At 42.2% G+C, this 25,314-nt stretch overlaps 1 protein-coding gene across 6 annotated transcripts in view; it reads right to left on the reverse strand.

Moving 5' to 3' along the window:
- Positions 1 to 15,394, reverse strand: part of BMERB1 (bMERB domain containing 1) — a 124,235-nt gene extending 108,841 nt beyond the window's left edge. For 3 of the 6 annotated variants that reach the window (XR_004541057.1, XR_004541056.1, XR_004541055.1), the window contains exon 1: positions 14,193 to 14,448. Coding sequence is in view for 2 of the 6 variants with exons in the window: in XM_033962874.1 (XP_033818765.1) it covers positions 14,193 to 14,334 (142 nt within the window). In the remaining 4 variants the exon portion in view is untranslated. Of the gene's footprint in view, positions 1 to 14,192; positions 14,467 to 15,201 lie in introns of those variants that run through there. The other 3 variants (XM_033962875.1, XM_033962876.1, XM_033962874.1) reach the window with 3 other exon arrangements.
- Between the last annotated feature and the right edge of the window lie 9,920 nt (positions 15,395 to 25,314).

Consider the following 25,314-nt stretch of genomic DNA (forward strand, 5'->3'; position numbering starts at 1 on the left):
AGCGACTGCAACAGGAAGTTGCAAGTCAGTTGACGCCGGCCTTTCGTTGCGGCGGGGACCGAATCCTTCGCGGACCGGCAAGATTTTGTTTGCGGACCGGCGGTTGAAGAACTGTGCTCTACACTGTGTGCGCTGTGACGAGAAACTTGTGCGCTGCGAGGTAATATTTTGTGCGCCAGCGCACCCCAGCGCAGCTTAGCGGGAACGCTGCGTAGAGACTGTATTGTAATGATAAGTTGGTGGCTGTAGCCAGAAGGATGCTAGGCTGCATAAAAAGAGGAGTAATCAGCAGAAAAAGGGAGGTGTTGATGCCCCTATATAGGTCATTGGTGAGGCTACACTTGAAGTATTGTGTTTAGTCTTGGAGACTGTATCTGGACTTGAAGTGGTCCAGAGGAAGGCGATGAAAATGGTAAGAGGTTTGAACAAAAAAGTATGAGAAGAGACTGGAAGACTTTGGAACTTGAGGATGTTACTGTCCAGACTTTATGGTAAATATCCTGCAAACTATGGGATGGTTGGATAGGCTGGAGTGAGCGTAGATGGCAACTTCAACATTTGGAACCTAAGGCAATACCAGGTGGACTTTACAGTCTATGACTCAGAAATATCAAAGAAGAGACAAGTTAATTTAATCATGTATTTTTAATGGGTATAACTAATGGGCAGACTGGATGGACCGTTCAGGTCTTTTATCTGCCCTCATTTACTATGTTACCTGGCAGAAACCCAAAGAGTAGCAACATTCCAGAGCTGAGATTGTGATGTCATAATGCCTCATTCCACCAATGCCTAAGAGCCAACCTCAGCAGTGATGTCACAATAGCTTGATTAGATGGCAACTTCAGCATTTGGAACCAAGACAATACCAGGTGGACTTTACAGTCTATGACTCAGAAATATCAAAGAAGAGACAAGTTAATTTAATCATGTATTTTTAATGGGTATAACTAATGGGCAGACTGGATGGAGCATTCAGGTCTTTATCTGCCGTCATTTACTATGTTACTATGTAGATAGAGTGGAAGCCCACCAGGACAGTTAGGGGAAAATGCTTGAGTACCCGAATAATTTATAATCCACATAAGAATTGTAGGATATGCAGAATATAAATGAAAAATTGGGGGACAATTTTCTAATAGCATAGAAACTTATAAATTGCATTAATATTTTCAATGAGTGTACTTTGTGTTAATTTAAAAAAGAGAACCTACGTAAGCTCTTTTTTAAAATTACAAATTACAGTATGCAAATAACTACAGGGGTAGAATAATGAATGAACTTGCTAAAATAGCAGGGATGTTGTATTTTATCTGTTATGACTCAAGTATTTCCTCTCAAATGGGTACTTGTTCAGATATACCCCCATATTCTGTATATGGTGCCAATGGTTGTGTGTACACATCAGCACACATAGCTGATGTATGTGCCAAATGCTTTTGTGAAACAAATGGGCTTTGAGGATAGCCTTAAACCTTAGGAAACAAAGTTCTATTCTCAACTAGAGAGGATTAGTGTTCCAAAGAGTTGGGGAAACAATCAAAACGGATGATGTTCTGGCAGAGTGTAATTAGATTTGGAGGTAGGAAGGAATGTAGAGAGTGGATTAAGGAACAGGGAATGCGGTGTTTTAAAAGGAAGAGTGAAGCACATAGAAGGTCAAAATAATGATTTTGAAGGCAATTCAATATTGTATTGGCAAATGATGTTCAGCACAGAGTAACAGGGTAGGCTATCAAATTTCTTTGCACCACTTATCAATTTGACTGAGGTGTTTAGGATGAGTTGGATCGAATGAGTTGGTACTGTGGTAGGCCGTGGAGTATAGAATTATAATAATCAAAGCTTACAGACCCTATCGTTTGGCCCATTCCACTATTTTAATTATATTCCTGAACTGAAGGGTCTAAAACTACCTGTAAAAAGATCGCACAAAATATGTTTTTTCACATTTTTCAGTACATTTGAATTATGTGATTCAATTGTGCAATCCAAAAACAAATTAAAAAAACACAACAAAAAAAAAACATTTTGAAAATAAAACACCCCCAACACAGAAAATATAAGAACACGCACACAGAGCCCCGGAGGGAAGCTTACAACTTACTGCTTTTACTTGCTTCGGGCCTTCCTCGCTGCCGGGTCCTGCCTTCACGGAAACAGAAAATAGGCAGGACCCGGAAAAGAAGAAGGCCCGAAGCAAGTAAAAGCAGCAAGTTGTAAGCTTCCCTCCATCGCTGATCTATGAAAGATAGGTCAGCGATGGAGGGAAGCTTACAACTTGCCTAGCGACTACCGGGTTTCTGAGCTGGGAGGGATGGGAAGAGAAATGCTGTTGCTGCACCGAATAGGGGAGGGGAGGAGGAAGAAAAATATTCTGCTGCTGCACCCATTTTGGGGGGAAGGGAAGAGAAATGTTGCTGCTGCACCCAATTTTTTTGGGGGGAGGGGGAAGAGAAAAGCTGGTGCACCCAATTGGGGGGGAAGAGAAAAGCTGCTGCTGCATCCAATTGGGGAGGGGGAGGGGGAGGGGAAGAGAAGTGCTGCAGCAGCACCCAATTAGGGAGGGGGATGGGGATGAGAAGTGCTGCTGCAGCAGCACCCAAATGGGGAGAGAGAGGGGAGAAGGAAGACTAAGAAAGGGAGAGGAGAGGCAAGAGATGCCAAGACCATGGGAGGGAGGGAAAGGAAAGGAGCTACCAGACCATGGGGGGGGGGAAGAGATGTCAGCGCATATGGGGGAGGGGGAGGAGGGAGATGCTAGGGCATGGGGGAGAGAAGGGAAGGAGATAAGATGCCAGACCATGGGGTGGGGTGGAGTGGGAAGGAAGGAAGTAAAGGAGAAGAGAGAAAAGCCAGAGCATAGGGGAGGGGTGAAGCTGAAATGAATCATGTACAAAGGAGAGAAAGGGCACAGGATATACAGTTTATTGAAGGGACATAGAAAGAGGGAAGATGCCATATAGAACAGAGAAAGGGCGGACACTGGATGGAAAGGGCAGAGAGGGTGGACAGAGAATGCAAGGGGCAGAGAAAGGGTGGACAGTAGATGGAAGGGGTAGAGAGAGAGAGGGCAGGCTGGGTGGAAGGGGCAAAGAGAGGACAGATGTTGCATGGAAGGGAGCAAGGACAAACGCTGAATAGAAAGAAGAGAGCGAAGAGAAGATAATTAAAGCAGAAACGACAAAAGGTAGAAAAAAATTTTTTTTTGTTACTTTACGTAGAATCAAGTAGTATTGTAACTGTATTAATTAAAGTTTATAAATAGGAAATTGAAATAAGGCAGTTTTTTTGGGACTAAACCCCTTTCCTCAGGTCAGGACAGGATACCATAACAGCAGGGGTGCCCAAATGGTCGATCGCGATCAACCAGTAGATCACAAAGGCAATATGAGTCGATTGCGTTGCCTTTGCAATCTTTTTCTTCCTGCCTCCCCGAGCCAGGCCAGGCGCGTACAAGTGCCAGACTCACAAGACTTCACCTCTGACGTCAATTCTGATGTCGGTGAGGTAGTTCTGGGCCAGCCAATCGCTGCCTGGCTGGCCTGGAACTTCCTGTCCGACTTTAGAATTGACGTCAGAGGTAAAGTCTTGTGAGTCCGACGCTTGTACGTGCCTGGCCTAGCTCAGGGAAGCAGCAGGAAGAAATTGGCGTGGTGGCTTAGGGGGTAGGGAAAGAATGGGGGAAGTGGAGAAATTGGCGTGATGGCTTGTGGGGACAGGGGGAGAGAGAAAGAAAGACAGGCAGGGGGAGAGAGAGAGAAAGAAAGGCAGAAATAAAGAGGGGGCAGGGGGAGAGAGAAACAGGCAGTCAGGGGGGAGAGAGAAAGAAAGAAAAGGGAAGTGGCAGAAAGAAAGAAATATTGGATTTACAGTCAGAAGGAAGTGCAACCAGAGACTCATGAAATCACCAGACAAAAAGGTAGGAAAAATGATTTTATTTTCAATTTAGTGATCAAATATGTCCATTTTGAGAATTTATATCTGCTGTCTATATTTTGCACTATGGCCCACTTTTACTAAACCGCAATAGCGGTTTTTAGCGCAGGGAGCCTATGAGCATCGAGAGCAGCGCAGGGCATTCAGCACATTTATCTGCACTAAAAAACGCTATTGTGGTTTAGTGAAAAGGGAGGGGGTATATTTGTTTATTTTTGTACAGTTGTTCCTGAGGTGACATTGCATAAAGTCATCTGCCTTGATCTCTTTGAAAATTCACGGAATATAAATGATAATTAACATTTTCTCTGCGTACAGTGTGCTTTGTGTTTTTTAAAATTTTATTGTTGGTAGATCATTTTGACTTGGTTATTTTAAAAGTAGCTCGCAAGCCCAAAAAGTGTGGGCACTCCTGCTGTAGAGCCATTCTTGTATGACTGGATGAGCTATATTTATCTTTTTTTTTTTTTAGTTGTTTAAATTCATGCAGAAATAAATGGCTAAATTGAACCTAATGACTTCATTAACGCCTTTCCCTTTTTTAAACCTCTATATCATTTGAAAGAGGGCAAATATCTAATTATTTCCTTCTAGCATTGGATGCTTCTTAAATTAAGTAAAAATATTCTGGCACAAGTGTCAAACCTTAAAAAAGGAAGTCATATTGAGCATTGGAAAATAATAATAATTAACTAATAAAAATAGTACACATTTAGGGCTCCTTTTACTAAGTTGCGAAAATGATTTTAGCGTGTGCTTAGTGCGCACAGAATTACCACATGCGCTAGACGCTAATGCCAGCATTGAGCTGGCGTTAGTTTTCCCGTGTAGCGCAGGAGTTTGCGCTTGCTAAAAATGTTAGCGCACCTTAGTAAAAGAGGGGGTTAATTTTCCCCACCACCAAATTTCCCCATCGCGCCCCACCCGGCTACTTTTTCATGCCACCCGGTTGGAAAAAATTTCTGGAGAGAACACTGAAGAGGATACATTTCAGGTGTTATATGCCCCTAAGTTTGTACTTAAGGTAATGGAAGGTTAAAGGGCAAATTCTATAAGAAGCGGCCAAAAGTTAGGCGCCTAATTAGGCACTGTTCAGCGTGATTCAAGTAGAATTGGGTGCTGTTTAATGAATCACGCTGAGCAGAACCTATTTGGAGGCGCCCAAGAAATAGGCCAGCTCTAGGCACAACTAAAAGTTAGGCGCCTAGCTGAGCGCATAAGCACGCTTAAGAGCAGTGATTCTGCAACAAGGCGCCTAACACGTAGCCACGCCCATGCCTAACATACATAGCGCCTATTTTTTTGAAGGCCGCCTAAATTTTTAGATGCGCCTTGTTACAGAATCGCACTTTCTTGATAGGCGCCTATGTTTCAATCAATGCTGATTAAAAAGCTTAATTGAACTTGTTATTCAGTTTAGATAGGCGCCTATCTAGTTGGGCGCCTCTGAAATAGGTGCCTAACTTTAGGCGCTGGTTACAGAATTTGGGCCTAAGTGCCTATGATCACATGAAATTACATTTGAACTGGGCTTCCGTTTCTCAGACTGTTTGCTCTACTAACCATGATCCACTGAATAAGTGTTAGGGTGGACAGGAGCATCGCAAGCTGGAAATGCATCCCCTGCGACATGCTCCCAAGGGCTCCTACCCCTCTCCCTTGCCTCAACCTAGCATGAGAAGTCAATTAATAGGGTGCACGTTTGGCACCCCACCTGCCCTTGCACCCTGTGCAGCTATACCAGTCACGCATAGCTAGCTACAGCCCTGGAAGGCAAGCCTTGGGGATGGCATTTGTTAATGTTGGGGAAGGGGACAGGAATTTCTTTATTTTTAGTTGCACAATGAAACATGCAATAAAATGAAATGGGGGGGAGGGGGAGGAGAATTTTGTTTTGTGTTGTGCCCTTTCATTTTAGATCATTCCTACATCATTTGAAATAAACGCATATCCCTAAAGGATTCGTCAAACCTGTGCACAGTAATATTTTGACAAAATGCTTTAAAAAATAAAAAAAGAGCTGCCATCCAATTATCTTCATTATTTGATCACAGTGGCCCCAGAGGCACGTGAAAGGCAAACGCTGCATGGCACACAGCTGACTTCATTACAAAGACTGGAAATAAAGGCAATGGAACACAGCCGGCAACAGAGCTGCGAGAAGAGAGAAGTGAACGAAATTTAAAAACAAAAAAAAAAAAACAAATAGAACCCCCTCGTCCCAGGAGTCCTTTTCACATTTGTGCTATAATCTCTCTCGTACCTTGGGCAGTCCTGCTGGATTTATTTATGCTTAAATATCTTTTAATGTCAAACAAAACATACGCTGATGAGAAAGGAAGCTGGTCGCCCTGTGATTATTTCTTTCGTTCACCAACCGTCCAGTTTTAACATAGTTTAGTACTTACCTGGCTGTGCTTTGCTCCTCCCTCATCTCTCAAAGGCAGTTAAAGAGCATGTATGATTTGTTGTTGGGGGTTTTTTTTTTTTTTTTTTAAATAAATCTTTATTGATTTTCCATTACTAACAAAAAGTGCAACACAATATTCATATCAGTAACAATAACAAATAAGCACTTAAATTCAAACAGTAGCAATGCAACAATATAAGCCCCCCCCCCAAACCCCACAATTACATCGAGGAATCACACTAAAGATATATCCCTCCCCTCCCTCCCCCCGGATGTGTCAGAATTATACCAACAAAAAGAAGGATAAAAGAACTATAACAATTGTACAAAAGACGTTAATGGACCCCAAACTAAGTTAAATATCTTAGAATGCCCTAGTATGTCGGCATTCATTTTCTCATACCTATAGGTTAAACATAAGCTCGTCCACCAAAAAGAAAAAATTAAGACGATCACAGTTTTTCCAATTTCGAGTTATCATATGTATTAGAGAATGACACGGGGAAAAATTCTGTCCCCATCACCGCCCCATCCCTGGACCACCATCCTCTGCACCGCCCCGTCCCCGCTGTCCCTTTCACCGCCCCGTCCCCGTCTCTGCCGTCCCCTTCACCGCCCCGTCACCGTCCCGCTGTCTCTTTCACCGCCCCGTCCCCGTCCCCGTCTTCAACGTCTTCTCCTCTCCATCCCCCCACCCCCAGCACCCTTCACACGGTCCAGCAGTTTCCTCCCGCCGGCCAGCCGTGCATTTCCCTCCTTTTCCCTTACCTTTTCTTCTTAAAATGGCGATTTCTATGTATTACAGCCGGAGCCTTGAAGTCGCGTCGGGTTGCCTGCTAGAAGTCTCCTCCGATGCAACCGGAAACAAGAAGTTGCATCAGAGGAGACTTTTACCAGCAGGCAACGCAACGCGACTTCAAGGCTCCGGCTGTAATACAGCTCGTAGCCTTATAGAAATCGCCATTTTAAGAAGAAAAGGTAAGGGAAAAGGAGGGAGGGAGATACATGGACGGACGGCGGGTGAGAGTGGGCTGCCGGTTGGAAGGCTTCATCCAAATCAAACTAGATTTAGGAAAAATCATTCAACAGAATACTCATTGATTGGATTAACTACAATATACATTATTATTTAGATCATCACAAGTCCATTATCCTTTTTTCGTTAGATTTGTCTGCCGCATTTGATACCGTTGATCACGAATTACTTCTCAAAAGATTGAAAGCCATTGGAATTTGTGATCAAATATTTGATTGGTTTACATCATTTTTATCTAATCGTTCGTCGACAATGACTTTTAATAATTCTAATTCCAAACCTTTTACTCTTAATTATGGTATCCCACAAGGATCCATTTTATCACCATTATTATTCAATATTTTCTTATCTCCCTTACTAACGTTATGTCAATCTATAGGATTTACTACTTTTAGTTACGCAGATGACATTCAAATTATTCATCCAATAGACCCAGAAAATAAAGAAGAATTACAACAAATGAATTTAAAACTAGAAAAATTCCAACAATGGCTTACCTCTCACATGTTAGCCTTAAATATTCAAAAAACTAAAGCTTTACTATTTACTTGGAAGCAAGGAATTAATCTTTGTGCTCCTTTCATACTTGACAATACGCCTATTGAGATTGTATCATCTTTAAAAATCCTTGGTGTCATTATTGACAATAACTTTTCCTACCATGATCACATAAATAATACTGTTAAGTCATGCTTCTTTAGACTTCGTCTAATCAGATCAATCTCAAAGTTCTTAGAACCAAAATCTTTAAATATCCTACTTCACTCTTTAATCATCTCTAAACTTGATTATTGCAATTCTCTACTGCTAAATATAACTCAAAAAGAAAAGAAATGTTTACAAATTATACAAAACACTGCCGTTAAGCTAATTTATAAAGGTAAAAAATATGATCACGTCACTCCCTTTCTGATTAAATCCCATTGGCTCCCCATTAATCATCGTATTACTTATAAAATCTTATTATTAACATTCAAAACTCTTGACACCAATGAACCCCAATTCATAAATAAAGTACTTATTCCATATAGTGCTTCACGTTCTCTACGATCAAACAATCATAAACTCTTAACGGTTCCCTCCCTAAAAGTTATTGGAACCTGCCGACAAGATATGTTCTCTGTATCAGCACCGCAACTTTGGAATTCATTACCTTTACAGTTAAGAAATGAAAATAACTTAAGCGATTTTAAAAATAATTTAAAATGCTTTTTATTCAAGGATGCCTTTAACTTATAAATTATTTCTGAGCTTTCCCTCGTTCTCTTTTTTCTTTTCCATGCATCTTTTCTTAATTCCTTTTTTTTTTCTTTTTTTTCTCTCTTAATATCTTTTTCATTATTGTATAAATTTATTAGTATATTTGTTATGTAAATTTTTTATTTTTTTAATTGTATTTATTGTATAAATTGTTAGTTTTTAATATCGTATATGTCATTTCCTATTTTAGTATTATGTTTAATTTACATGTTACTTTTATATATTGTAATTCGCTTAGAAACAATTTAATTAAGCGATTAATCAAATATAAATAAAACTTGAAACTTGTCACCGCACGTTCAAGATTGTTCACCGCCCCGTGCTACTATTCACCACTCCACGGGGCGGTGAATGGCCTTGTCCCCGAACCTGCGGTGACCATTTTTTGGGGTCACCGTTTTGGCGGTGAACTGGTGAACCCAGTTCTCAAAGGACTATACTAACCGCTAGGCTACACCTCCGCTCCACTGACAGTACTAAAATAATCAAAGCTGAAATTTTATCCAGCACCCACAGAATAGTCAGGAGCACTACAAACTTCCTCTTCACTACCCTGTCAATGGATGTCAACTCAAATTCAAAAGAAACATCCCTAAGAATGAGAGAGAAGTCGAATACTGTGTGCGTGCTTTGTTTTCTCAACAACATTTTGCTATTCTGGTCCAATGTTTGGTAAAATGACAGTGTTACACTACGCACAAACTGAGCCTGCCGTGTAATAAAGAGATTTTTTGTTAATAATAAACAACCTACGTGTCCTTTTTGACACTTCTATTTCACAAGATAGGTATCCATTGCAAATGCAAGCAGTGTCTCACTTCTGGCTCACCACATATTAGCTTTCCCACGTATTCACCATTATAAGACCCCCAGGGACCCCTGAAGAAGACTTTTTGTCAAAACGCGGACCGTGTTGGGTCCTGCATCCCTAGCGGACTAGGTCCTTTAAGGCTCTTATGTGGATTACTTTACTTTTATGTGGATGATTTGATTTTATGTGGATGATTTTAGTGTACCTTTGGAACTTTGACATTTTCAAATAAAGTCCATTTAGGAACATCGTCATTCCACAGAGTTTCTTTTGGTTTCTGCAAGATAGGTAGATAACAGCAAAGAGGGTAAGCTGTGTTCCATTAATAAACAAAGGGCTCCTTTTACTAAGCTGCGATAGCGGTTTTAGCGTACGCTGAATTGCCGTGAGCGCCAGACCTTAACGCCAGCATTGAGCTGGCGTTAGTTCTAGCCGCTTAGCGCAGATTTAGGACTCCTTTTACGAAAGTGTGTTAGGGCCTTAACGCGCGCAATAGTGCGCGTTAAATTCCCGAGCACTATAGCGCGCGGTAATTTTGTGCGTGTGCTAAAAACCCTAGCGCACCTTCGTAAAAGGAGCCCTTGGTGCGCGCTAAAATCCTGCGTGTGCTAAAAACGCTTTCGCAGCTTAGTAAAAGGAGCCCAAAGTTTTCAGATGGCCCAAATGAAATTGAAATTTTATTACATTTAGTAATAAAATTTAGGGCTCCTTTTATCAAGCGGGGTTAACGCGCGCGACTTTTAATCACGCGTTAACCCCTGCACTGGCCAAAAAACTACCGCCTGCTAGTGCGGCCGGCGGTTTAACGTGCGCTATTACGCGCGTTAAACCACTAGCGCGGTTTGATAAAAGGAGCCCTTAGTAACATTGCAACTGGAACTTTCTCTATAGCTGGCCTTTTGGAATGGAACAGGTTGCCTCTTGCACTAAAATCAATGCGAGATTTGTCATCATTTATGGTCATGCTAAAACGGTATTTGTCAAGTTAAGTCAACTGAATCATCTATATTTCATTGCAATGTCCTGAATATGCAAATTTATATTACATACTAGTATTTTAGCCTGTTACATTAACGGGTGCTAGAATATATGTCTGTGTGTCTTTATTTCTGTCTCTCTCTCCCTCCCGCTGTCTGTCTCTCTCCCTGGCCCCCTTTGTCTGTCTGTCTTTCTGTGTCTCTCCCTGCCCCTGTGTCTTTCTTCTTTTCTTTCTATCTATGTGTCTCTCTCCCTGCCTCCTATGCAGCAGCATTTCTCTCCCACCACTTCCCTGTGCAGCAGCCACAGCAGTATTCCCTCCCCCTCCATTTCCCTCCCCCCACACCACTTCCCTGTGCAGCAGCAGCGTTTCCCTTACCCCCCCTTTTCCCTTCCCACGGTCTGGCCGGCTCCCTTAGTCCCTTACCGCCCCCCCCCCTTCCCGCGGTCCCGACAAACCTTCCGATTCCAGCAGCATCTGCAGCACTCTACACATTGCTGCTTCGGGGCCTTCTACTGCCCAGCAAATCAGGGCAGTAGAAGGCCCCGAAGCAGTGTGTGTAGAGTGCTGCAGACGCTGCTTGAATCGGAAGGTTTCAGGACCTGGAGCCCTTGCCGGACCCGAAGCGAGCTCTGGGGGGTTTTGTTTTTTTTTACACGGGCCCAGCCGGAGTAGGAGGAGAAGTCGGGAGGCAGGAATGATAGTCCGTTCCGGCCCCCGCTGACATCGCCCTGGCCAGTTCACATCCTTCAGACGGCAAGAGCTGCCGCAGCTGACAGGCTCTGCACCGCCGCGCACATGCGCACTCCTACCTGCGGGTCCCTACAGCGCACGGAAAACGGGAGCACGCAGGTGGGAGTGCGCATGCACGCTTAGGGCTTTATTATATTAGATGTTTTGATTGTTACCCGCCTTAGAAAAAGGCAGGATATAAATAAGGGGTCCTTTTATTAAGGTGCGCTAACCGATTTAGCATGCACTAAAGATTAGCGCACCTAAATAAAAGAACCCCTAAATTAACTATAACCATACAATTTTGTTTCCTATGCTTCGGGGCAAAAATCTTTATTGAATAATCCCCTAATGCTGTTCATTTTGTCTGACTAATCAATAAAATATTTAAAGCATTTTTATTTATTCAAAGCTAATATAATCATATAGGGCTCCTTTTACAAAGGCGCGCTAGCGGTTTAACACGCGTAATAGCGTGCGCTAAAACGCCAGACGCGCTAGCCGCTACCGCCTCCTCTTGAGCAGGCGGTAGTTTTTGGCCAGCGCGGGGGTTAGCGCGTGATGAAAAATCACGTGCGTTAACCCCGCTAGCGCGGCTTAGTAAAAGGAGCCCATAGTCTCATCCAATTATAGTTATTATATATTTACTTTGCATTTGCATTTTCTACAATGAGATAAGTATGTGGCTGCAGTTCTTTTTTTGGTTTTGCTGACAGAAAGAAAGACAAGGAATGCACTCTGAACTGGAAGTCAGAGTTAATAATTATCTGTGAAATGATTTTTTCCAGACATTACTTTGCCTGAGTATTTATTTATTTTCATATTCTGCCTTTCCAACCAAACTTGATCAAAGCAGAATAGATCAAATACACTTCTCCCTCCGGATTCATGGGGGATAGGGGCAGAGCCGGACCGCGAATGGTGAAATACCGCAAATATCTTCTGGTCTGGCTCTGACCCACCACCGCCTCCCTCCCACCTTCCCCCCGGCATCCCGGCCTTACCTGGTGGTCTAGCGGGCTTTCGGGGCAGGAGCAATCTTCCTACGCTCCTGCCCCGAACTCCCCACAGCCATTTCCTATTGGCGATCTACACGGGGCAGGAGCATAGGAAGATCGCACCTGCCCCGAAAGCCTGCTAGACCACCAGGTAAGGCTGGGACGCCGTGGGGAAGGCTAAACTATGGGTTTTTTTTCTTTTTTTTTCCCCCTCCCCAAAAAATCGAGAATATGTGAAATCGCGATTGCCGAAACCGCGAATGGGGAAGGGGAAGTGCAACTTGTTAACAGTGGATTACAGGTTTTAACAAAAATGACTGTAAGAATCAACTGCTGAGGACATTGGTTCATAGACATAATCCCGGAAGACAAAGGCACGCGCAGACAACTGAGCGCATAATGGAGGCGTGCGCCGAAGAAAATTACTGTTTTTAGGGGCTCCGATGGAGGGTTTTGTTGGGGAGCCCCCCCACTTTACTTAATACAGATCGCGGCGGCATTGTGGGGGGTTTGGGGGCTGTAAACATCCACATTTTACTGGAAACTTAACTTTTTCCCTAAAAACAGGGAAAAAGTGAAGTTTTCAGTAAAATGTGGGGGTTACAACCCCCCAAACCCCCCACAACGCGGCGCGATCTGTATTAAGTAAAGTGGGGGGGCTCCCCAACAAAACCCTCCATCGGAGCCCCTAAAAACAGTAATTTTCTTCGGCACGCGCCTCCGCGCTGCGTTCAATTGTCTGCGCGCACCTTTGTCCCGGCGCGCTTTTAACCTGACACCGAGGACATTATTTCATAGAATGTAGCTGAATTAGTGGCACTGTCAAAACTGTGGGCTCCTTTTACTAAGGTGCGCTAGTGGTTTTAGCGCCCTCCATAGAGCTTGCATTAGTATTTTTCGTGTAGCGCGGGGGTTAGCGCGCGCTAATCTTTAGCACGCGCTAAAAACGCTGGCGCACCTTAGGGCTCCTTTCACAAAGCCGCGCTATCGGTTTAACGCGCGTAATAGCGCGCGCCAAACCGCTAGCCGCTACCGCCTCCTCTTGGGCAGGGGGTAGTTTTTCGGCCAGCGCGGGGGTTAACGCGTGATGAAAAGTCGCGCGCGTTTAAACCCGCTAGCGCAGCTTTGTAAAAGGAACCCTGCGTCCTCTTTTAGCGCTCTGTAAAGAAAACCACTGGTCAGTTGGTTGATTGATGTCTATTATTTGCTCCACCTAAATAAACTTATTTCATGGGAAGAGGTAAAACGCGGACCTCACGGACCTCGCGGATCTAAACCCGTACGGCCTTAAAAATCTGAGGTCCGTGTCCGTGCCGCTTGTAGTTTCGGACCTCAGATTTTTAAGGCCGTACGGGTTTAGATCCGCGAGGTCCGTCAGGTCCGCGTTTTACCCCTTCCTTTATATCATCAACACTATCCAATACTATAAACAAATATAATTTATAATTCTGGAGGCACATTTCTTTCTTTGACGATTACGCGTTTATATCGTTTTACGAATATATTTCGTCCGCTCTTATCAACCAGCCGAACCCCCAATACGGCTGCAGAACGCTTTCAATCTATCGTACATGAAAATCATTTCAGTCCCACGGACCAGCTGTAGGCTTAAAGCGGCCGTTTTAGGAACATGGGCTGAATACAACAGAAACGCAGGTGCTGCTGAGACACAAAGCGGTGGCAGGGGGAGGGGTGGGATGAAGCAGGCAGTTGCGAGGGCAAAAGAGCCGAGCCTAGCACCCCAGCATCGCCCAGTCCTGTTCCTCCACCCCCAAAAAAACAACAACAAAAAAACCCCGTAACACAACTAAGATCAAATCATGTCCATTACGAGAAAGACGCTGCTTTCCAGCCCGGCAAGAGTTAAAGTGCAAGGCTGGCAGTTCAGTTTCTCTCCCAAACCAACCTCCTCCCGCGCCTCTTTGCATAGGGCTGAGGACTTTGGGCTCCAAGCTCGGCCGCCTGGGGGGTCCAGGGCAGCCGCGCGGCGATCCGCCCGTACCGTCAATGCAATCGCGAGCACTTACTTCTGCCCAGCCCTGCCGCCTTCCACTCCGTGTCCTCCACCGCCCCGTAGCTTTTGGGCGCCTTTTCCGCCTCCATGCTGGCCGAGAGGGATTTCTTGAGCTCCATGGCTCGCTCGGCTCCTATCCGGGCTGGGGGAGCCATTCACTCCATCCCCTCGCGCGCCTCTCCGGGCTCAGCTGCTCCGAGGAGGGAGCGCGAGACGTGACGTCACTGCATCCCAGAGGCAGGATGCTGTACGCAGGCGCACTGGGGCCAACTGGAAAGAAAGGCGAGGGAGGAGAGAGATAAAGAGAGAGAGAGCATAATTTAGCCTCTGTTTAAACTGTTCACCAGTTTCGGGGGACCCTCTGCGTCTTTGCTATGCTGCATTCCCGGTTCTAGGGACCCTTGATTGCACCAAAGGTTACAATAAATTAAAATATTATATCTTCAAGACTAGCCCACCTCTGCCTTGGAAGGCTGGAACATGGTGCTTGCAGCTACTTCCCTCTCCTCATAATCAATAAACAAAGTGCAGAAATTAAGAGGTATAGGAGTCAACTTTTCAGACTGATCGAGTACCTAAGCACTGGTGTATAATGCACTCCAACCTCAAGGAATGTTTGTGGTTAACCACTTAGCTGTTGTTATGATAGGGAGATGTCAGATAAATGAACCTTGATCATCTAAATAAATATCTTAGGCAAAGGGAGATTGGGCTAGATTCACTAAGCCCACAGTTCATGTCCCAAACACTTTGCGACCCCGACCGATTCACTAACCTTCCTCCCAAGCATATCCGCACCCGATCCAATCCGCACATGCAAATGAGAGGAAGCAGCATGCAAAGTAGGAAGGGCTTCGATTCACTAAACAAATTCAGGCACACCAACTGGACTGGCCGATCCAAAAACAAGCGATTGCTGAGGACCAGTTGCTTTTGCAAAAACCCTGCTTTTCTGCCCTGACTCTCCTTCAATTCTCAAGCATCAAGTACTAGTCTGCAGTAAGGAGGTGCACTTTTCCAACCTGAATGCTAAATTTGAAGTTTGCAGAAGAATCGGCTTGCTCCCATCAAAAAAGAAAAACAGAGCTACAATATCTAGGAGGAAATGGGCAATAGTGCTCCGAAAGCAAACCTGCTCTCTGCCACCCTTCAAGCCCGTGGTTCCAGAACACGCCACAGTGCAGCCCCATTTTAAACCCACGGGTTAAAACCATGGGCTCACGAGTAAAAAAAAGCAAAGCGTGAGTAAAAAAAAGAAGAAAAAGTTGACGGAAAGCAAAGTAGTTTTCGGAGAGCATGCGCATGCGCAGACCATCTACAGGCAAAGAAAATGGTCTGCGCCTGCAGCAGGATCACTCTTCAGCGATCCGTGTGGTCATTTTGGGGCGTACCTCTGATCAGCCTAATTAGCATGCGGACGCATTTTGAATCAGGTGCCCGGCCACCTCACGGATCAGATTGGGTCTGTGAGCTTAGTGAATCTAGGCCAAAAAGTGACTTAGCTAAGGTTGCAAAAGAAAGGGGATAGGATTTGATATACTGCCTTTCTGTGGTTACAGTCAAAACAGTTTACAGATATACAGGTACTTATTTTGTACCTGGGTCAATGGAGGGTTGGGTGACTTGTAGTCACAAGTAGTTGCAGTGGGGAATCAAGCCTGGCTCTCAGGTCACAGCACTAACCACTAGGCTACTCCTCCACTCTGTGGCAGACTGAGAACTGAATCATAGCTTCTCTAGTTTTTTTTTTAATTTATTTATTTTTAGTATTTAAATATACCACTTATAGCCTAAGTGGTTTACATTAGTTCTCAGTCTATTTGGATAACCACTAAGCAATTTGCTCTTCCTAGTTGGGGACCCTTCCACCATTTCCTGGACACTTTTAGGGATTTTGGAATAGCAATGAAAAAGGATACATAAGTGAGAGGAAGGACTTTTGTCTTGAGGAACCTGGAGAAATTGCTTTAGATTAGAAGCAAATGGGATGGGTTGCAGAGGGAAGAGAAGAAGCAGAAAGCCACGGATAGTTCAGAAGGAAGAAAACAAGGGAGATGAGATGTAGAATAGATGGTGTTCTACGCCTTGGGTGAATTTCTTTAGAAAGGCAGTAAATAAATCCTAATAAATAAATAAGAACCACTATGAACAGTGAGAAAAGATGGATACAGATGGGAAATGAGGCGTATAACCTGCATAGAGTGGCTGGGGAGAGATAGAAGGGAAAGAAAGATGGATGCATAGAGACAATTGAAAAGACTGAATAAATTAAAGAAAGACAAGAAAATTCATGAAGTTTAAAAAGATCTGAGAATAATTTAAAACTGAGATAAAGTATAAATAAATTATAAAAACAAACAAACCAGAAGCAAGTAATGACAAAGAACAAATCAAACAACAGACACACAAAAAGAATGAAACATAATTTTACTTTTGATTGGAATTGTGCATCTCCCCTATTTTATAAATTTTTTTGTATATTTTTGTAAGATTTGTATGGAAACTGCTTAGGCTTCAATAAGCAGTATATCAAATAAGCAATATATCAAATTTATTGTCTTGCTCAGCAGGGGAAGATGGGAAGAGCTCTGGCGTTGTGCAATGGAGACACCTAGGGGCTGGATTTAGGAATCATGATTTTAGGGATCCAGTAAGGATCCTGGTTCATGGCCTCCAGCTGAGGACTGCTGATGCAATGACTGAACAAAGCATGGTGAGAGGGATGATGAATAGACAAATAAGAATCAGAATCATAGGAGTTTGGTGAAATATGTAAGCACCATTGATAGTAGATTGTTTAATCATGATTATGTTTTAATTTCCTTGCTGATCAGGTTACTCTTCCATGATGTGGATTAGAGGTTATAGTGTAATTAGAAATTTTATTTCTTTTTGATTTATCTGTACCATCCTTTCCTTGTTATTATGTATAATAATAATGTTTAAACTCAATAAAAAAATGAAAAAAAAAAAAACAGCATCATAGGCCAAAAGGTGAGCTGAAAGCCTTAAGGAGAAAGGGAAAATTGCTGGGCCAAATGAAGTAATAGAAGCCAGGAAAAATCCTAATGTATCAAGAAAGACTAGAAAGAAAGCAACTGCTTGCACAAATGAAGGGAGGGTTTTTTAATTTTTGTTTACAGCATAACATGATTATTTACAACAACAAAAAACAACAACCCCCAGATGTATCTGTCAGAGCTTGGATAGTCCAATCAATTCATCCCAAATCCAGAGCAAATACATTGATATGCCAGGAGTAATCAGAAAAAAATGCATACATAGCAATTTTCCTGCTTATTTTGGGAGGTGGAAGCACAAGATAAGGAAGTCATATCAGCAGTAGGGGGAGAGATAAGAGTTCAACATTAGCACATGCAATTTGGGGGGGGGGGGCTCCACCTCACACTATACCTATGCAGAGCCCATAATCTAGGACAATTTTGTGAGACAATTCCATAATGCCACACAGACTGTCCCCATGCGCCTACCATTATCCTCAGGCACAGCATTAAACATAGAAAAAAATTTCCAAGGTCTTTGGAATCCTGCAAGACTCTACCCTCTCTTACGAACCCCAAATTTCCAACCTTTGGGGGAAAAAAACCTTCTGCTGTTTAAAGCAACTAAGGTTGATCTGACCTTACCTCTACAGCAATCACTTTGCAATACTAGTCCAAATGCTAGTCCTAATACAATTAGACTACTGCAACTCACTGGCATAAACTCCATCCTAATGCACAAACTTCAAATTATTCAGAACACTGCAATCGCATTGATCTTTGACTTAACACATCAAAACAAAAAATTCAACTTTTCTCCAACTCCTTCTTCACATCAACTAGATTCAACAGTGCACACCAACTGATCATTCCCTCATCCACAAGATGAGGGAATATACAAACTTATATTCAACACCCTTTCCACTCACGTAGCCACAAGAACCTGGAATGGCCTCCCCACAGCCATAAGAACTGAATTGAATTACGTCAGCTTTCGGGAAAAAATACTGAAAACCTACTTATTTGACAAATCCTTACAACCCAACAACTCAACCTCCCCTAATCAAAGAATAACATACTTTCACTTAACTTTAACTATCCTCATCTCAATAACAGACCAAGCAATACTTCTCAGAAAACCAAACCCACTGACTTTACAAGACTTTATTTGAACTAAATACTTGTTCTCAAACATTTTAACAACCCGGTTTTATATATTTCTGTACAATACTGTAAATTATCTATAAATGCATATATGTTATCTCCTAATAATTATGTAAACTATTATTTTATGACTAAGGATTAGATTCACTAAAGATAGCGACTCAATCACTGTTGGCCAGTTTTCCAACAGCGATTGAATCACTATCAAGTTTGCATGCAAACCCACCAATTCAATCTCTCAGTGAGCAATTGCCAAATGCACAGAGCCCTAACAGTAGTGACAGGGGAAGCAGCCTCCTGTCACTGCTGTCAGGGCTTCTGCTGCTTTTTTTTTTTTTTTTTAATTAAACAGATGTTCTGCGTGACTTAAACATGCACCATCTGTCTCATTTAAAAAAACGCCACCCCGCTCCAACCCCAAAAAGATGGCAGGAGAGAAGCCCACTCCCTCCTGCCTGGAAAGACCTCCCCCTCCACTTCCCTCCCTGAAGATAAAGGCAGGAGGGATGCTCCCTCCCCCTCCAGGCCCCCATGCCCCGTATCTTAAAGTTGGGAGTAAGCGGCACTGAAAACACTTCCTGCTCCTCCTCTCTTGCAATGACACTGGACCTTAGGCCCCTCCCCGGTGCATCACATAATGCACCGGGGAGGGGCCTAAGGCCATGATTGGCTCAGACACCCTGTTCCCAATCAGGTCAGTGAACCCACTATTTCCAAAGTCACACTGCAGACTTCAGAGCATACCTTGAAGAAAGCCATAGCATGGTGGCTGAAAACGCCAGTTTGTACCTGACAAAGATGCAACGACACCCGGAAACCTGCAACAAGCACAATGCCAGCGGGGGAAGCCCTGAGAGAACAAGCAGAAACTAGTTTCTGCAAAAATATCATGCATGTGTATTTTGCATATTCTGGAAACTGCACTGGCTGAGTGGATTCTGGAGTTTCGGTTGGGAACTACAGCCCTTCTTAATTTATGATCAGTGTACTGCTTTTTCGAGAACATGCTGTGCAAGGTAGAAAAATAAGTAATTTTTATACCTTTTCAGTATAATAGACAGAAATTTATGGTTCCTTAGTAGTCTTATCTGTTTTCACTGCACATACTTGAGGACATATTGCTTTTTCCAAGTGTGTTAGTCAGAAATAAATAACTCAATAGATCATTCAAACTCTTTATGGCTGCTTTTCTCCCCTGCTGTATTAGCAGCTTTGTTTGTGCTTATGTAAAAAGGCAGAGAAGTAGATAGATAGCTGAAGGCATTCTGCATAATATTCTTGGTATGTTAAACATTTAATTATACATCTGACAGTTTGAGAAAAGGTTGTTTCAATTTGTTCTGCTGATTAGTTGCAGCGACTTGAATATTTCAGTGATGCCCTAGGTCACCGAAGGCCTGCATGCTTCTCCCTTCTCTCTAGCGTCCTCCGGCTTCCCCCATGGCTTCCCGGTCTCACCTTTAAAGCTAATTGCAGCAGCCTGCAGAGGATCGCCGGTAGGCAAAATTATTTTATTTTCAATAAAGTGATTGAAAAGTGTCAGTTTTGAGAATTTATATCTGCTGTGTATATTGTTTGTATATGAAAAATGAATGGGAAAAATTGCATTACAATGAGTAAAGGGGATGGGATCTGGGGCAGAGCTTGGACGGGCCTAGGGAGGTCTGTGGTTGGGGTACTCAGTTGATATTTAGGGGTTCTTAGCTTGAAGTAGTTGAGAAACACTGCTGTAGGCAATCAGCTGGCACTAGTGCCTCTCCTTCTCTCCAGCTCTCTTCCCTGCTGGCACCCCCTACTGGCATCTCAGGGCCATCTAGAGGGCCTCTGCACATGCGCGGACGTCAAAGTGATGATGTCACACATATGCGTGATGTCATCACGGCGACATCCGCGCACTTCTGGGTGCCTCAAGCCATGGCCACTACCTTTAGTGTGCCCCGACTTGAGGTGGATCTCATGGCTTGCTAACCCTGTTCTATGCTGAGATCTAGATCAGGGGTGTCCAACCTTTTGGGGCCACACAAACACGCAGACGCTGCAGCAAGACAGAGGAGGGAGCCAGCAAGATGGTAAACACCCAGGGGCAGCAGAGGAAAACACTGTATCGCCCTCAACCGGGGCTACACAAAATACTTCATGGGGCCGCATGCGGCCCTTGGGCCGCAGGTTGGACACCCCTGATCTAGATGGTAATAGTCTGGATCTTCTCTTTGCTGGGTTAGCAGGAGTCAAGTAAACTTTTGTAATAATGCAAATGCTTCTTTGGTTTTTTTAATCCCATAAGAACATAAGAATAGCTTCACTGGGTCAGACCAAAGGTCCATCAAGCTCAGTAGCCTGTTCTCACGGTGGCCAATCTAGGTCACTAGTACTTGGCCAAATCTCAAAGAGTAGCAACATTTTATGTCTGTCTCAATAACAGACTATGTACTTTCACCTCCAGGAAATTGTCCAAACCCTTCTTAGAACCAGCTACGCTATCCGCTCTTACCACAACCTTTAGCAATGTGTTCCAGAGCTTAACTGAGTGAAAACGTATTTCTCTGTAACTTCATTGAGTGTCCCCTAGTCTTTGTAATTTTTATATTATGCTATTAAACCAAAAGTAGGGGGAGAAGTGTGCCTGACACATGTGCACAAAGGTTTTGTGGTAAGTGTGGCTCTTGTGTGCATACCCAGACAAAAAATATAAGTTTCGGCACACATTTATGCTTTTTCTTCAGTGGCTAAATATAAGCCTTACATATGGCATAGAATTTTTGCAAGACTCATATCAGGCAGAAATGTATGCTATTACTAAATTTGGTTTTCCTTATAGTTTATTTCTATGCATTTTGGATCTTATTTCTGATGTATTGTGGTCTGTTTGGAAAGGATGTTTTCCTGATTTTTCTTTATTTCCTTTTGTACTGTTACTGTAATTTCATTATCATGGATGTATTGAAGTGATTGTAAAATTGAAATGTCAATTTGCTCACTCGTTTTTTGTTGTTGTTTTTTTTACTTCCCATCTGCCTTTAAAACTTGCAGAAGTCGGATAGATAGATTTCATTGCAATTTTTTTGCTTGGATCATTGCCATTGTTGTTTGTGGTTCTTTCTTGTTAATAAAACATAAAACTTGCAGAAGTCTCTTGCCACTTGTGAAAAAAGACAAAGCTGGTGGTTCAGTCTGAAAAAGTACAAGAAATACTCTCTTCAAAAGCTTCAATGCTGTCTCTGACAGTGTTATAGGCCTTCCTTTCTGCGCATTGAAGGGTTCCCAACCACAATAGTTACTGACCTCATTAACATCCATTTAGTTTCAGCAATTTTTATTGATGACTTCAGAACAGTACAACTATAAAGAAAACATAATTTTCATAACACGTCATCTTTTTTTTTGTAATTCAATTACATCCCACCCCTCCCTCTTTAATACGATAGTCCAAAAACCCCACCCCAATCGGCCCCCCTTCAAATACAAGTAATAATAATAATAACAATAATAATGTATTTTTTTATACCGCTATATCAAAAAGGTTCGAAGCGGTTCACAATAGAGGAAAAAAATACATACAGTAGGTGTAGATAAAATACATATTAAAACAATCAATTAAAATTGGAATACATCAGTTAAAAAGCAAGTGAGTTAAACAGTAACACAACTAAGATGTAAACATAAGAATAAGAAGTAGCCTCTAATATTGTTTTTCCAAGCCACATATTCAATTTAGCGGCCTGGAATGAAAAAATTCTGTCAAAAAGCTTCTTATATTGACAGGATTTTATAGGATAATTAAATAGATTTATTCTACGTGTACTCTTATTAGAATAGTTCAAAGAAAGATGAGAAGCAAGATAATGTGGTAGCATCCCAAAAACTGCTTTGTAACAAATACAGGAAAACCTGAACAAAACTCTGGACTCTAATGGCAACCAGTGAAGTTTTTTATAAAAGGGGGTAATATGCTCCCATTTTTTTTGTCCGAAAATGAGGCAAACAGCAGTGTTCTGGTTCAGTCTCAGTTTTTTGAGTAATTTTTTGTAAGCCCCTAAACATATAATATTACAATAATCTAAAATACTCAAGTAGTAATCAAAAGGGCAATAACACTCCAGGAACTGAGAACATGTCCTATACAGGGAACAAAGAACCAAATACCCTACCCAGGGGTCAAACTCTCCAGGTCCCTGGGAAAAAAGATCCAGAATGGCCCCGAGACCCATAGTGAAATTCCTCTCCCCCCCCCCCCCCAAGAAAAAAGACAACAAAAACAACAAAGTCCAAAATCTAGGAAGATGAACGATGGAGAAACATGAATGGAATTCACACAGCCCACTATATTTCAATTATGTAATATCGTGTCCCCAAATTGATTTAGAATAGAACTGCAAATCTGTGGAGATAAAAAATGTATATAGGGACCCCAAATAGAGAAGAAATGCTGTTTTTGTTTAAAAGTAAGGTACAAGGCTCGACGTTCCAATAATAGTAACTCATGAAATTTGTTGCCACAGTACCAAAAGGAAGGTGCCACATCTTGAGTCCAATTTGAAGAATACTTTTCTTGCCCATTACACAAGTCTTCAAAACCTTTACTCCTAACTCCCAAGTGCAAAATCTGACCCAATAAAATACCTCCTGGGTGAAAATGGAGAGATTGTTGTAAAATACGCTCTAAATATTGCCCTCCAAAAAGCCAATATGGAACTGTATTCTCATATAGCATGTTGGAGGCTCTCTGGCACCTCCCACAAAGATCAATGGACATACCCCCCATCAGATGAAGTCTATGTTGGAAGACATATGCATGATAGAGCACCCTATATTGACATTCACATAATTCAGCTGAGGTCACCCAAACAGGGCTGGAGCATATGAGTCTCAACAACTCAGATGAGGTGATCTCATAATTCAAGTCTACTCTTCAAGATGTCACTAACCTTGACAGACCCTTTGGAGGCACATGCTGTAGCTCGTTAACATCCAGACATATTTCAATACAATGTGCGGACATTTTTTACTGTGCATGTAACACCTGCACGTGAGTTGTCCTGTGCACAATAACAGGCACGAAAACCTGGTGTCAACCCAAAGTTTATGCTCATGGTAGCTTTAAGCATTGGCCCCACAGTATAGTATCTCTTTAATATCTTTAGAAGTTTCAGTAATATATTAGAAGCTACAGTTCCACCCCTGTCATGATTTGAAGTTCACTGATAAAACTTAATAAAACCCTGGCAAGTAAAAGAGCTGTTTCCCAAATAGACTTTAAGATTGGATGGTATTATCATCATTAAGTTAGCATCTGATGTACATTCCTTTGTGGAAATTACTTTCTTTTAAAATTGCATTTATGTCCTTATAATGCCCTCTACCATATATCGTTTTACAAGGAAATTCCACTTTTCTACATAGCAGTACAAGTGCAATTATATTCTACTATTCCAGCCCTGCTGAGACTAAGCTCAGCTATGGCAGTTCTTCCTGCTGGGTTTGCAATACTCATTACCTGTAATAGGAAGCCATAAACATTTTCTCTGAGGACCTTATCCATGATCTAAACATGGATCAAGTAACATGCTCATATGCAGTGCAGCCTTTTGATTGAAAGTTCTTTCTTAGTGTAAAAAGAGTTTCAGATTCTGGGTGACCTCCATTCTTTCATCATCCTGCTAAATGCCGGACAGACTTATGTCAGCCTTACATTACTGTCAGTATTTCTGTTGGCCTAACCAGAGTGTCAGCAAAGGACTCTGTGATATTATATTAAACAATCTGACTCTGGGAATGTTAGACCGAATAAGCCCCCTGCCCAGAATTCCCAAAGACTTATTAGACATCTTCTTTCACCTCAGATAAGTGTTGGAACTTTCTCTGAAGGAATTTACAAATGTTTGGACAATGCAATCATTATTATAAAATAACAAAATAATAATTTCAGTGTGATGATTGAAAGTTAAGACACAGACGGTATACATCTCTGGGCTTGTCCCGTTTGTCTGGTCTGAAACTAAGGACATTCTGAGCACTGCTGAAGAGGAATAAGGTGTGATTAATAGCCTATATAAAGTATACTAGCCACTTTGACATGTTTTTGCACTATATGGTTTTGCATTTGAAGTGGGCTGTTAGCTGATGTGCTTCCTATCTTTTGTGGGAATCCTACTCTATATTTGTAACATTAATTTAATTTTAATTTAATTTAATTCTTATATACCGCTAATAACCGTGAGGTTTCTAAGCGGTTTATAAAAATGATGCATTAAAAGATACAATAAATAAAAATAAATAAGATAGGTACTTGGAAATTCCCTAACTGTCCCAAAGGCTCACAATCTAACTAAAGTACCTGAAGAAACAATTTATGAAAAGTAAAGATAAAAATATAAAGACAGAGGTAGAGATAGAGATAGAAATGAATATTCCAACAAGATGGCGGCCAGTTAGGTCATCTTCTGTGCTGTCTCCCTTGTCCTGCTTTTGTTTTAGTTTTATTTTGCCTTTTTTGATTTTTCTTTTAAATTTCTTTTTTGTTGGTTTTTTGTTCTGTCTCTGCTGTTTTCATTTGGGACTTCCAGTCTCGTTGGTGTTTGCTTCTTTTGAGCTCACCTACCGATTTCCAGTTTGACAGTTGCTCCGATCTGGCATTAAACCTATTCCTATAAAATTTACTTTTTATGCAACCACTCTTAGCTATCATTGTCATTAATTTTACTTCCCACTGCTCTTCTGAGACCTGAACCTAGAACATCTCAGCACACCCACAAAAGACTAGCCAAAAACACACTTTAAACACAAAAGATTACATTTAGGAGCTCATCTTACATTTGGGGCTCGTTGGCCTCTACATTTGATAGCTTCTATAGTCTGTGTCCTGCTCGTGGCAAAAGAACAAAAAGTGACCAAATCCAGCATGAGGGAACAGAGCCAGAAGCCAGACAGACTTGTACGGTCCGTGTTTTGCACATGGTGAGAGACAGGTGA

This window comes from Geotrypetes seraphini, chromosome 11 (assembly GCF_902459505.1).
Source record: "Geotrypetes seraphini chromosome 11, aGeoSer1.1, whole genome shotgun sequence".
Taxonomy (NCBI): Eukaryota; Metazoa; Chordata; class Amphibia; order Gymnophiona; family Dermophiidae; genus Geotrypetes; species Geotrypetes seraphini.